Genomic DNA, 14,255 nt, shown 5'->3' with positions numbered 1-14,255 from the left:
TGGGATTTAGAGAAGTGGTGACACATCATTCCAGCGATTGATTTAATGGGCTCATCTTTTAGGGGAGGCCCACAATGTAACTTGTTAATTCAAAGCAGAAGCAGACCTTCCATTAGCAAAACTGCTACTTCAAACTGCAGATTCTGCAATTTCTCCGTTATTTGTTATTACGGTATTTTTACCACTTCAGAAGGGGAGGGTTGCCTGAAGGATTTTCTGCCTCCTTTTGAAAAAAAATATAACTTGACTGCCTTCAAGTGTTATGCACTTAAAACTGAATAGAGAGGGGAGTGCACACCACCAATGAATCTGCCCCAGACAGCACAATGGCTTTGCCCAGCCTGGAAGTAAATCCATAGCACAATATATTTTTATTAATATTATAAATGGTGGTCCCAAGGGTGCCAAAGTATAGGTGAAGTTTTGCTTTTATATTCTGTTTTCTAACAGGACTGGTCCAAAAACACAAAATACAGTTACACATCCTGACCAGCACAGACATGTTCTGACTTGCCCTAGCAACGCCAGTAAGTACCTCAGGTAAAATTAGAGGCTGTGTGAAAGACAGCAAACCTATGCAGATGTTTAATAATAAAGTTTAGCATTTTTGTAGCTTTACTGAATGTTCAGAGCAATTGACATAACATTATAAATTAATTTCCATTATAGTTCTGTAAGTAAAGCATTATTCTTATTTTGCAGACTGAAGAAAAAAAATACATCGTGAAAGCAAGCTGGCCAAAGAAATTTTGCTACCTGAAGCAAAGGATAAAATGACATCCATTCTATGTACCAGACTCAAGGGGGCTAGTAATGCAACTTACTTCAGTGCTGTCAATGAGAAAGGGCTTTCCCCTCACATCTGATCCTAGTGGACTAGTTTAGGTGGGACAGCCTGCATGGAAAACATAACTTTGGCCTCAAAGAGAAGAAAATGACTATTCTATCTATGATTTATTTAATTGTTTATGTTATTTACAGGGGGATAGTGCAATTGTTTCGGTATCTAGCTGAGAAGCCAGAGGTTGGGAGTTGGAGTCCGCACTGTGCCTCATGCAAGTAGAGCCAGCCTATATAGCTGTGGGCAAGCTGCACAGTCCCAACATATCCCCCCCCCCCAGAAGAAGGGCACTTCTCTCTAGCTGGAAAACCCTGGAAAGGGGGCACAGGAAGAACAGGGGAACACAATTTATTGCCTCTGGAAGCCATCTCTGCCTAAGAGTAGGGCTAGCCCTGCACTTAAGTCCACCTAGAGAGCTAATAGCAAAGGTAAGAGTCAAACTACAGGCTCTCTGAGTTGTAGCTCCCTATCAGCTGCTCTGGGTATTATTATTTTTTTAGTAGGACGGGAACAACCTGTACAAACCCTCTCTGTCCACAGACACCAAGAGGATGGAAGAGACAGATTGGCAGGCACTGTCATCCTGCTGCCCCCCCCCCAAAAAAATGTAGACATGAAGCATCTTCAGAAGATAGGCGAGGTATAAATAAAATAAATAAATAAATAAATAAATAAGTATACTAGGAGGAAGTTAGGTCAAGAAATCAACGTGCTGGAAATCTGAGAGGTTTGGACATGAGCTGGTTTTCAGCACGAAATATCGGAGATATTACATTTCCATTTCCAAAGGCACCCTCCAGTCTCTCCTGTACTTCATCCGAACGAACGTTTTGCGAAAGAGTTCAAGGGCAAAGCTGTACCTGTCATGGAGAAAATGGGCCAAGCGCTGACCCACCATGTGACACCCTCTGAACCATTCTGAGGGAATGGAGCACAAGCTAACCTCTTCACCATCAGAGGTCCACTCGGTTCCTTTCCTCGGGAAACTCAAGGCCTGAGAGAGGCGATTAAAATCTGTTTCGCACCCTTCTGAGCTCTGAAGGGAACATCTGCATTTACTCACCCGAATGCCCTTCAGCAACAGACTCGGATGTGAAGAGAAATTTTTTCTTCTTCATTGTAAGGCTGTGCGACATGTTGCCCAACACGAAGCGACAGTATGTTCAGAAAAAAGAATTAAGTTGTGGCAGAGATCTGAGAAAATGGTTTTCACTTGGCACGCACATGCAAAAGGGAAGGGAAGTCACTTACGTATGTAAACTACTGTGTTAACTATCTGTAAACTCTTACTGCTCAAAGTCCTAGGGAATTAATATGGCTTCTAACAGGATTTAGATAACTCTGTGATATACCTTGTGATCTCTGACCATCTGGCTCCAAGCCAAGGGCATTCTGCATTATCAGCAGCCCCTGCAATCCTTTACGACACCCCTTTAGCTAACCCATTTGGCGCCCTATTAAACAGCTTTGACACAGACTGCACCATAAAGGTGATCCTCTGTGCTTCTACCATATAGCTGGCTATGTCAACAAACACAGCACAAAGCGACTGTCATTTCTCCCTCTCTGATGTCTTCCCCTAATGTGCTGGACTGTAATGTCCACCATCCCCAGTTGGCATGGTGGGTATTATGGGAATTGTTGCCAAATACATCTCAAGAGCACCAAGCTTCTCAACAGGCTAGAAGGAGGGTCCACTGATAGGGTCCAATTTCTTTTACACAATGTCAGATCTTCCGGGACAAGAACACCAATCTGGACTGTAAAAGCAACTGAATGATTTCAAGGGAGGCAGTCTTCCTATAGTGAATATCAGATATAGATTAAATAAATTAAGAGTCACGAATTATTTTTAATAATTTTAATAATAATGAAGCCATTGGCACGAGTGTGGCAAGTTCCCTTATCAGGAGAAAGACAACCTATAAATAAGACAAACAAAGAAACAAACAAATAAATAAATAAATATGCATCTTAACTAAGGAAAGGTACATGCTCAACAGGAGTCTGTCTTCCAGTCTTCTTGCTATGTAAGTACATCAGTGGGTTTTTCCCATTTCACATGATCAGATGTTCTTGTTTTGAAGCTAACTTTTGGAGCTGGACTATATATTTATATTGACTAGCCTTACACATAGGGTAAGGAAAAAAAACAAGAATATACAGAGGAATAAGGTACTTGTAGATTTACTTCATTCATTTTTTACTCCACATACATAAGAACATTATCTGATAGAACAAGAATTTTCTCTAGACTTTCAGTATATTGAGGTTGAATTCAGCTGAAAGAATCAGTAAGTGCTGGTGTTTGTGAACCATGTTATTTTTAACAGACACAACAATGTCATCCTGATAAATGTTCATTTATTCAGTGTTGCTCACCCTAAGTTAAACTTGAGAGCTCTGAAGCTGGCTGGGAAGCTGGCATTAGGCCCAGGGAAAGATGAACGATGGGGCCGCCTGCCCTAAAATTTCCATCCAAATGTTATTTCTTTCTTTAAATATGTTTTAAAGTAACTCAGGCTTAACTTGGGTTGAGAAATACTGAAAATAAAATGAAAACATTTATCACAATGAAATAGATTAAAACTTGGCTGTTTTCACAAGCCTTTCATGGCCTTACTGTGATTTTTAAAAAGACCAATTTCGTCTCAAGTAACGAGGGTTTTTTTCTCATGTGCTTGCGAATTTGCTGTTATCTGCCACCCATGATGACCGTATTCAGTATTTAATATTTTTTTTCTTTAGAGTTGCTTTTTTAGCATTAATGATCCTAATTTTAGAGATGATGTTTTCTGTATGTCGTCTTCTGTCAACTGTTTACTGGTTTTCCATGCTTATATTACGTCACTTGTATGTCACCCAGAGTAGTGACCTTGCCACTAGTTGGGTGGGATAAAAATAAAATTAAATAAATTATGTTTATTAAAAAAATAACATGTTTCAAAAAACTCAAGTGAAAATAAACCAAATCATCAAAATCTTGCCAATTTAAGACCAGTGTCGAGCATGTTAACTCAAGCTGCACAAAATCAAGAATTGGGAAGGGAAGCTTGTCCTGCTACTACCTCCTTACTGACGAGCAATCTGGGGACACTTACACACGAGTAAGCCAGTGGCCCAAAGACTTGTCTGGACCCTTCTCTCAGGAGAATAAACATCTCCAGTGTGATCAGAAGGATCATTGAAGTGAGAGATAAAACAGATCACACTGAAGATGAGAACCTTTTAAGTGTGAACCAGACCACTCCAAATCCACCCATGCAGGACAGGCCCTCCATCAGCTACAGTGGATTATACAGAATCCGTCCAAGCATTCCAACAAGACACAGACTACTTCCACCACAATGGCTAAAATCCTGTTGCTTGGCATAGTAAGTTGCACTAGAGTGAGTCCATGGGCCAAGATCAAAGATCTTCTCATGGTCACTGAAATCAGCTTTACTATGCAGAAAAGCAACTACAGAAATTTTTAAAACAACAATTATGACCTACCTATAGCAAAGAAAACAAAGAATCAGAAAGGCCTACGTGTGCAATGGGATGCTCAGAAGGCTGCCACACTGGGAGTATGCGTTGCTGAATCTTGCCACTTAAAAAGAGTATCACAAGCTAGGGAACTAAACGTTAATTATCAGCACTTTGAATCAGGCCTAGACAGAGAAAGGAAATCAGTGCAGGTCACCAAGCAGGGTCACGTTGTGTCAGCCTCAGTTAGCCGTCTTCTTGCCCTGTGTGGAGTAGCTGGCGTTTCCCATCTAGTTTCAAAACACACAGTCCCACAAAGACATGCATTGCAATGATCTGATCAAAAGGTTTCAAAGCATGGATAATATTGGCCGGTCATCATTGTCCAAATAAGGTCACAGCTGTTGAATTGACTTAGGCTAATAACAGGCATTCTGCTTTATCTTTTTCAAAATCTGTAGAAGTTCACAAAAGAGGTCAAGGTCTTACTGATCTCTTTGGCCTTTATGGATAGGCAATGGGTTTCAGCTTCTTCTCCTTGAATTTTTCAGCAGTGTCTTTGTCATCTCTGAGATCACGTTTGTTTCCCACAAGCATGATGGGAATGTTGGGGCAATGGAGTCTCACATCTGGATACCACTGGAAGAAAGAAAACATAATTATACTATATTCTGGCACGCGTACACATCAAGGGTGTAAAACAAAGAACTCAGAAACATTAGTATTAGAGCACTGACATTTTAACATGAAATAATTAACCATTCATTCATGTTATGCCGTAAAAAAAATACAGCAGGCCCATTGAATCAGTGGAGTTTTGGAGATTCCAATCCTCTATAAATTCCATTGATTCATTGGCTTACTACAGATAAGTTAGAACTAGAGCTAGCCTATTGAAGCAATGAAACAATGAGTTGCCATTGATTCATTGGCCTACTCTAGTGTGACTTAGGGTGTAGTCACATGAGCCAAAAGAACTTCAGTTATATTGATTCTGCTGTTGTTTACATTGTTTCATAAATTTCCATTCACACAATGCATGGGTAACATTGAGTTATTTGTTAAAAACAGTCAATTGTTTTTTTCCAACTCCACCAGCATTGTCTTTTTAAAATGACCCGATCCCTGTATCGCTGCAAACCTTATTGTTTTTGGGCGTGTGAACATTGCTGTCGATTGATTTACTTTGTGAATGGTTGCACCTTCATTCAGTTGATTTGCTAGGAATTGTGTGGCATATACTCTGGGATCTGTTCTACTCTCTCTGCTTTTAGGAAGGAATTAAAGCCACATCTCTTTAAACTGATTTATAACATGGTTTATTTTATTATAATGTATGATGTTTGTGTATGTACTTAATTTATTTTAATAGGTGATTGTGGCTGTATTTGATTTTATTGCTTTTAATCATTCTGTGACAGAAGCCTAGTGGTGATTTACATATGCACAAACTAAATTGTGTAACTCACTGTGGTGAATTACTGCTAATTAACAAGGTGCTGGTCATACTGTATTGGGAAGCTGGCACCTCATTTGCACAACGGCAGACAGCTAGTGATGCAACTGGCACCCTGTTAGTTAGCAAAAATTTGTCATTAAATAATCTAATTTGTGCAAATTGCCAACAAGATTCGGACCACTGATACTTTTCTTCTTTTTTCTTACTAATGGCAACCCAGCTATGGAATGTAAGGAAGCATTCCTAGTATTGATTTTGCTGCCTTCTAGAGTTAGGAAAAATTCTTTGATTTTACCCAAGCTTTTAAAAGATATTTGCTCTCTTAAGTATTTAAAACTTTTTACATACTTCCAAACACATAACTTCTAGATGATTCAATCGAAAGACATTGCAATTGTCATTGCAAAAGACCATTCAATTCTCCATAACCTATAATAGGATGCCTACTAGGTAATGTATTGTTAGTTATAATTTAAATTCAGAGTGTTACAAACAGCTATGATGTCACCTGTCCTTCAAGGTTTAGGCTGGAGTGTTAACATCCAATGGTGGTCGGAAGGCGGGACATCAGGGGGAGGAGCTGGGATATATAGGGGTGTGAATGTGTGTGAGGGGCAGATCAGGATCTGTGAGTGTTGAGATGAGATAGTGATCAGATTGTGTGGAGATATGAGTCTGTGTGAGCTAGAGCCTTTCTTTATGTGATTACCTGATTTATTTGTTATACCAATCTTAATGTACCAATCAATAAACTTTAGTTATTTTGTTTGAAATCCATTCCGGCCTGAGGATACTTATTGCAGGGGATGGTTGGTGGCAGACTACTAGAAGAGTAACAGTGGAGTGACGTAGCGACCTTCCTTGGTGAGGTAGAAGGAGGCCGTTACAAAATTTTGGTGCCATCTTGTGGGATACGAAGAGATCCAGTGAAGCCTTGGCTGAATCGCGCCCAGAGCAAGGGTATTTTAGTCAGGGATGTCCGAGTGGACGCGTGGGTGACCTTCTAGGACTTGTCTCAAGGGGAGAAAGTCTAGTAGAGGGGCGCTGAAACTCAGACTTGGGACTAAGATAGGGAAGCTCTGAGGTGACCATCTTTGTGGTAAGAGTGACCCAAAAGGCAGAGGCTGTGGTGGGGCTGGCCTGTCCTGAGTTTAGTGGAACTCTGAGGGGACAGAGCGGAAGCCAAAAGACAGCAACGCTGAGGGAACTCTCCATTTAGACAGCAGAGCCTGAGGAGAGGCAGAGCTGTGTGAATTAAGATTGGTACCAGAGACAGAGTAAAGAGAATACACTCTGTTTAGTAAGAGGCCTAGCGAAAGGGGCAGGAGCCCAGTTACTGTTTCTATCTGTCAGTGCTGGAAAGGACTGTGACAGTACAGTGGAACCTCTACTTAAGAACTTAATCCGTTTTGGAATGGTGTTCTTAAGTTGAAACGTTCTTAAGTTGAAGCAAAATTTCCCATAGGAATGGACTGAAAACCAATTAATCCGTTCTGGTTGTTTTTTTTTTTTTTGTTATGTAGAGGTGCGTTCGTACATTGAAGCATTAGTTCCCATAGGAACTAATGCAAAGCTGGTTAATACGTACTCTACCACTAGGGGGAGATTTTTTTTTAACCTAAGATGACCTTAAAAAAAGAGCAGGAAAGGGTTTTTTTCCTGTTCTTATCTTGGATTTCTGTTCTCAAGTAGAAACAAAATTTAGCAAATGGAGCTGTTCTTAAGTTGGATTGTTCTTAAGTAGAGACGTTCTTAAGTAGAGACCCCACTGTATATCTCACAGACTCAGAGTAGAGAAAAAAAAATAGTGTTCTTTTAAACTGAGGCTTGAAAGTAGAAAACAACCTTTTGGGTGAAAGATTATGCCCTTGACAAGGAGAAAAATGACTGAACAAAGCCAGTTTGAGGAGGCAGTTGTCTCTGAGGAACAGTTTAGTGAGGAGGATGGAAGAATTCTCTCAGTTCAGGAGAAAGGGGCTTCAAGTGAAGAATTAGGAGACCTCAGAAGAATTGAGTTAGCGCAGGCTCATGAATTGAGAGTGAGGGAAATTGAGGCACAAATAGAAAGAGAGAAAATGGAAATGGAAGAGAGATTACAGAGAGAGAAAATGGCATTTGAGCTACGCAGACTTGAGTTGATGAATCAAAATAATAATAACAATATGAATTCAAGTACTGTTGAGGGTCAATTGTCAAAAGCTGACCTAAAGAAATTTCCAGTCTATAAGAAGGGAGATTGTCCTGAAATTTTCTTTTCCCTTTATGAGAGAACGTGTACAGATTTTTCTATAAAGGAGTCAGAAAAAATGACAATTTTGAGATCATTAATTAGTGGAAGCCTGGCTGAGGTGTACGCTGAAATGCCTATTGAGTTAATAAAGGATTATTCTGAGTATAAAAAGCTTGTATTTGCCCGTCGTGGCATCAATGCTGAACAGCTTAGGCAAAGATTCAGATCACTCACCAAAAAACCAGATGAAACATTCACACCGTTAGGAGCAAATTTAGCTAGATATTTGGATAAATGGTTGGCACAGGAGGGAGTGCAGACATTTCAAGAATTGAAAGATATTATAGGGCTAGAGCAGTTTTATTCTCTTCTACAGGGGGAATTAAAATTTCAAGTCAAGGAAAGGCAGCCTAAAAACTTGAAAGAAGCCACAGAGATTGCAGATTTTATAACACAGATCAGAAAACCAATATATTCTGAGGGGAAAAATGTGAGGAAGACAGGGGAAAATTATAATAGATTCTCTCAGGGACACGTTAGGAGCCAGCAGGGTGGAGGTAGCCATTTTGGAGGGAAGCCCTCAGAGCAGAAACAACAGAGAACTCAAAATTTGGAGGGAAAGGGAAAATTTGATGAGAAATACTCTTGGAACAGCAAAAAATGTTATTACTGCCAAGAAAAAGGACATTTGGTCTCAAATTGTGAAAAACTAAAACACAGGAAGGAAAATTTACCTCAGAATATGAGTGTAAACAAGCCAAAAGCTGTTTATTGTGTTCAGAAGGAACAGAGAACTCCCCCGCTGGAAGGGACCGTTGCCATAGCAACACCAGCACAACTTGATACAACAGCTGAGTGCTGTGATGAAAGTATCCCTCTGGCTGAAATAAAACACTGTCTTCTGGTTAGAACAAATTCTCAACTTTTTGAGGCAGCTGGAGATAATATTGGGATTTTTGATCACAACTATTTAGCCCTAAGGGACACTTGCTCACAGGTGACCTTGTGTCATCCTGATATCATACCCCAGGAGTATATATTACCTCAGGAGAGTCTGACAATCAAAGGAATAGGGGAAGAGTTAATCGTTTTGCCAGTAGCTGAAGTTTTTGTGCGTTATAAAGGATGGCAGGGAAATTGGAGAGTGGGGATTTCTTCGCAACTGCCAGCCGCTGTTCTTGTGGGAACAGACTTGGCTGAACATGTTAAGAGGGTGTTAGTTCTTACATGTTCACAAGACCAAACAGAGACAGCTAAAGGAAGTTACTGATGTTCAGGGGGTGAGAGAAAATGAGGGTAGACAAGAAGCAGAAGCAGTTACACTTGAGTTACCTAAAAGCAGTATATTTTCACAAGAACAAAAAGAAGATCTTACTTTAAAAAGTTGTTTCGAGAAAGTGACAGGAGTGCAGTTAACCCCTGAAACTCCAGAGAGGTTCCACATCAAGCAGGGAATATTATACAGAAAGACACTGACAAATATCTCAAAAGGGGGAGATGGGATTCAAAGTCAGATAGTGGTGCCTGTAAAATATCGCCAGATGATCTTAGAAAGGGGGCACTCTAACATATTTGCTGCACACTTAGGAGTAAACAAGACCAAGCAAAGGATCACACAAAACGTTTATTGGCCTGAGATAGGGAAGCAAATTAAAAACTTCTGCCAAAGATGCGATGTTTGCCAGAGACAGGGTAACAACCGTGACAGAACCAAAGCCAAGTTATGCCCATTACCCGTGATCTCTACTCCATTTAAATGCATAGGTGTGGACATTGTAGGGCCATTGCCTAAGGTCACAAAGAGGGGAAACAGATTTATTCTCACTATTGTGGACCATGCCACTAGATATCCTGAGGCTATTCCCTTAAGTAACATAGAGACCAACACAGTAGCTGATGCCTTAGTAAGTTATATGTCTCGGATGGGCTTTGCTTCAGAAATAATAACAGATTTAGGAGCATCTTTTACTTCTAAGCTCATGAAACGATTATGGCAAATCTGTGGGATTAAACATTTAGAAACTACCGCCTATCATCCTCAGAGCAATGGGTTAACTGAAAAGTTTAATGGGACCCTAATGAGAATGATCAGAGCTTACTTGGCAGAAAATCCAAACAACTGGGATCAGAAATTGCAATCACTATTGTTCGCTTATAGATCAGTGCCACAAGCCAGTACAGGTTTTAGCCCATTTGAACTTTTATTTGGGAGGAAAGTGAAGGGACCACTTGAGTTAATTAAACAGAATTGGGAACAGATCACAGAAGATGATCCACAAGATGTAGTTACCTACATAGACACGCTAATGAATGACCTGAAAAGGAATTTAGAGTTAGCTTCAGAAAATCTACATGCACAGAAAACTAGACAGAAAACCTGGTACGATAAAAAGGCGAGGGAAAGACAGTTTAGCCCTGGAGATGAGGTACTTTGGTTAAAACCTTTCAAAGGGAACAAGCTACAATTAAATTGGGCAGGACCATATAGGATTATTTCAAAAATGAATGACCTAAACTACATTATTGAGGAAGAAGAACACCAAGGCAGGAGGGTAGTTCATGTTAATGCTCTGAAACCTTACTATAGGGAGGAACAGAGAGTTTTATTCGCAATGAAAGCTGCTGATAGGGAGGAACAGGACTTGCCTTATTGGGAAGGTAGGGGTGAAGTTAGGTACAACCCAGAGGAGGTGAGAATCAGCCCTGCACTCACCCTAGATCAGCATAGAAAACTGAAATCGCTAGTTACCAAATATTATAAGGTCTTTTCAAACAAGCCTGGGTTAGCTAAGGGAGTGATGCATAGGATCCATACTGGAGATGCACCCCCGCAGGAAGTAACCCCATACAGAGTAACAGGACCATATAAGGACAAGGTGCGCAAGGAGTTGGATGAAATGCTCAAGGAGAATATCATTGTACCATCTTCTAGCCCTTGGTCCGCTCCGATAATTCTGGTTGATAAGCCGGATGGAAGTGTTAGGTTCTGTGTTGACTATAGGAAACTAAACCTTGTGACCAAACCTGATGCTTACCCTATGCCCAGACTGGACAACCTGATTGAAACTATAGGGGGTTGTCGATACATCTCTTCATTAGACCTAGTTAAGGGTTTTTGGCAGGTGAGGATTGATCCTAGAGATCAAGAGAAGACCGCTTTTTGTAGCCCTTTCGGTTTATTTGAGTTTCCAGTCCTCAGTTTCGGCCTAAGGAATTCGCCAGCCACGTTCCAAAGGCTGATGGACCAGACTTTACAAGGGCTCAGTGATTTTACAGTAGCCTACATAGATGACATAGGTATCTTCAGTAACACCTGGGAAGATCACCTAAGACACCTAGAAGTAGTACTGCAGAGGTTAAGTGCGGTAGGGCTAACCGTGAAAGCAAGCAAATGCCAGCTGGGTAGCCCAGAAATAAAGTATTTGGGTCATGTTGTAGGGGGAGGAGTAATCAAGCCTCTGGAAGCAAAGGTAGAGGCAGTACGTGATTGGCCTAGACCCAATACCAAGAAAAGAGTAAGATCATTTCTTGGTCTGATAGGCTACTATAGGAAATTTATTCCTAGGTTCAGCGAGATGGCAGCGCCGCTGACCGAGCTGACGAGGAAGAAGACTGATGACCACATCCCATGGACCAGTGACTGCGAGGAGGCGTTCCAGAAGTTGAAGGAGGCGCTAATCCACTATCCAGTGTTGCGTGCCCCAGACTTCGACCGAGAGTTTATCGTGTACACAGATGCATCCAACGCCGGGGTAGGAGCTGTCTTGTGTCAAGCTGATGACAACGGAGACCAGCATCCAGTGTCCTACCTTAGTAAAAAGCTTCAGAAAGGAGAGAGACACTTAGCTACCGTGGAGAAAGAGTGTCTTGCCATTGTTTATGCGGTTCAGAAGTTATCGCCATACATCTGGGGGAGACATTTTATCCTTTGTACCGACCACTCCCCACTGAGGTGGTTAAAGACTATGAAAACCCACAATAGTAAACTGATGAGGTGGGCCTTGCTGTTACAGGATTTCGACTTCGAGGTTAAGGTAGTCAAAGGGACAATGAACTGTGTGGCTGACGCCTTATCCCGAAGACCAGAAGAGTGAAGACGACCAGATGGACTTTGTAAATTGGCTAAAGTGGTTTAACTGTTTATGAATATGGGTTTGTTGAAATGTTGTTCTGTATATGTATATGGAAATGAGTTATTGTGTGTAAGTATTTTTTTTGATGAACAGAACAATTTAAGTGTATGTTGAATATTGTTGATAAGTATTTGAAATGGAAGAAATGCTGTAATGTGTTGTGATGTTCTAGAGTGAAAAGATGATTAATGTGGTAAGTATTTGGGTAATGTAATTTTATGGAAATGTGTTGACTCTACTCCTAGTTGTTTTGGGAGAAAAGCAATCTAGCTTTCCCCCACAAAACAACTTATAAAGGGGGGAGGTATGTTACAAACAGCTATGATGTCACCTGTCCTTCAAGGTTTAGGCTGGAGTGTTAACATCCAATGGTGGTCGGAAGGCGGGACATCAGGGGGAGGAGCTGGGATATATAGGGGTGTGAATGTGTGTGAGGGGCAGATCAGGATCTGTGAGTGTTGAGATGAGATAGTGATCAGATTGTGTGGAGATATGAGTCTGTGTGAGCTACAGCCTTTCTTTATGTGATTACCTGATTTATTTGTTATACCAATCTTAATGTACCAATCAACAAACTTTAGTTATTTTGTTTGAAATCCATTCCGGCCTGAGGATACTTATTGCAGGGGATGGTTGGTGGCAGACTACTAGAAGAGTAACAGTGGAGTGACGTAGCGACCTTCCTTGGTGAGGTAGAAGGAGGCCGTTACAAAGAGTACTCAGGAGAAATAGCCTAGAACCTCCCCCCCCCGGAAAGTAAATAGAAAATATTTACATACTGAACCTGTAGAATGACATCAAAAGTGTACCATCCTCAGTTATTAATTATCCTGTTCATCCTTCTAGGAGAAATGTCTCAAAATGATTGTGTGGCTGTTAGCAGTCCATGGTCCAAAGGTGGTGGGGGAACTTATCCTGAAATATTGGGAGGACATTCCCCTGATTTGCTCCACAAGACATCTAAGAATGGAAGAGTTCTTTCATTCATTATCCACTCCAGGAATGTACAATGACGGGGAGCCAGAACAATGCCTTCTGAGTTTTGGCATGTGCCTTTGGGGCTTTCCTGTTCAGAGGTATTTTTCCAATACCACCTGTTACTTTTAGGTACTGCCTTTTAATTCACTTAAGCTTTTAATCTTACTTTCAAGGTCATTCTCTCCACGAAGGCAAGGCGGAGGTGATAAAAAGCAAGTCAAGTTAAAACAAAGACAGCCTTTATTCCATTTGGCACAAAATACCAACCAATACAAAGACAAAGGACACACACAGCATGCCCCCTGGCACAATTGCAAAAAAACGCTGGTACCTTATCATATTACTGTAGTAAAAGGAGTACATTATGAACCTGAGGCTTTGGGAACTTCGTGAGATGGCAAAAAGCTATGGGGGAAAAACAGTAACGCTGGGAAAGGTTGAAGGCAGCAGGAAAAGAGGAAGACAAAATATGAGATGGATCGAGTCCCTAAAGGAAACCAAGGGCTTGAGTTTGTAAGAGCTGAGCACTGCGGCTGAGGCAATAACATTTTGAAGATCTCTCATTGATAGGGTGGCCATAAATTGGAGGGGACGTGACGGCACGTAACGACAAGCAAAAGTGTGTGGGGGGGAGAGGAAATGCAAGCGACGAGGAAAATTTCCATTAGCTTTGTTGAATTGGTTATTTTATTTTAACAGACAGTCTCTCTCTTGCTGGCCTTCGCTCCGTGAAATTATTCTTCTCGTCGCTGCTGTTTGCTTTCATATTCCTGAGGACACTTTCTGAAAGGTTCTGGACGGCTGCTCGAAAACTGAAAAATAAACGTTTGAGTAATTGAAAAAGTACTGTAACCTGAAAAGTAATTTTGGGGGGGGGGGGAGCCAAGCAGCCGCTTCTCTCGTAATTTGCCGAAAAAGGGCTCTGCTCGCTATTCAACTCCCACTCGTGAAGAGGCGTGCTCGTCCAGTTTGCCAGAACTCACGTGATGACCACACATGCACGTGTGAACCAGGCCGGCCTCTGCCAAGGAGGCGAAGCGTGGTTCTCCGGCGCCGCCTCCGCAGCGGGCGGGCCTGGGCCAAAGGGGGAAGCTGGCGCGGGCGAGGCGTAGCGGGCTTCGGTTCCTGTCCGGCCCGGGATTGGCC

General features: G+C 41.5%; 1 protein-coding gene across 2 annotated transcripts in view; it reads right to left on the bottom strand.

The window, feature by feature from the left end:
- The window catches only part of LOC110070311 (S-adenosylmethionine synthase), a 29,346-nt gene extending 15,113 nt beyond the window's left edge, over positions 1-14,233 (bottom strand). Inside the window, exons 1-3 of one of the 2 annotated variants that reach the window (XM_078384823.1) lie at positions 14,093-14,233; positions 12,911-13,921; positions 1,905-4,948 (exon numbers count right to left, since the gene is read on the bottom strand). In XM_078384823.1, coding sequence (XP_078240949.1) covers positions 1,905-1,977 — 73 coding nt within the window. In that variant the 5' untranslated portion in view covers positions 1,978-4,948; positions 12,911-13,921; positions 14,093-14,233. The remainder of the gene's footprint in view (positions 1-1,904; positions 4,949-12,910; positions 13,922-14,092) is intronic. The other variant, XM_072991943.2, reaches the window with a different exon arrangement.
- Between the last annotated feature and the right edge of the window lie 22 nt (positions 14,234-14,255).

Source organism: Pogona vitticeps, chromosome 2, assembly GCF_051106095.1.
Source record: "Pogona vitticeps strain Pit_001003342236 chromosome 2, PviZW2.1, whole genome shotgun sequence".
In the NCBI taxonomy this organism is placed as follows: domain Eukaryota; kingdom Metazoa; phylum Chordata; class Lepidosauria; order Squamata; family Agamidae; genus Pogona; species Pogona vitticeps.
The sequence above is the reverse complement of the archived record's forward strand: the minus strand, read 5'-3'. Positions and strand labels throughout refer to the sequence as shown.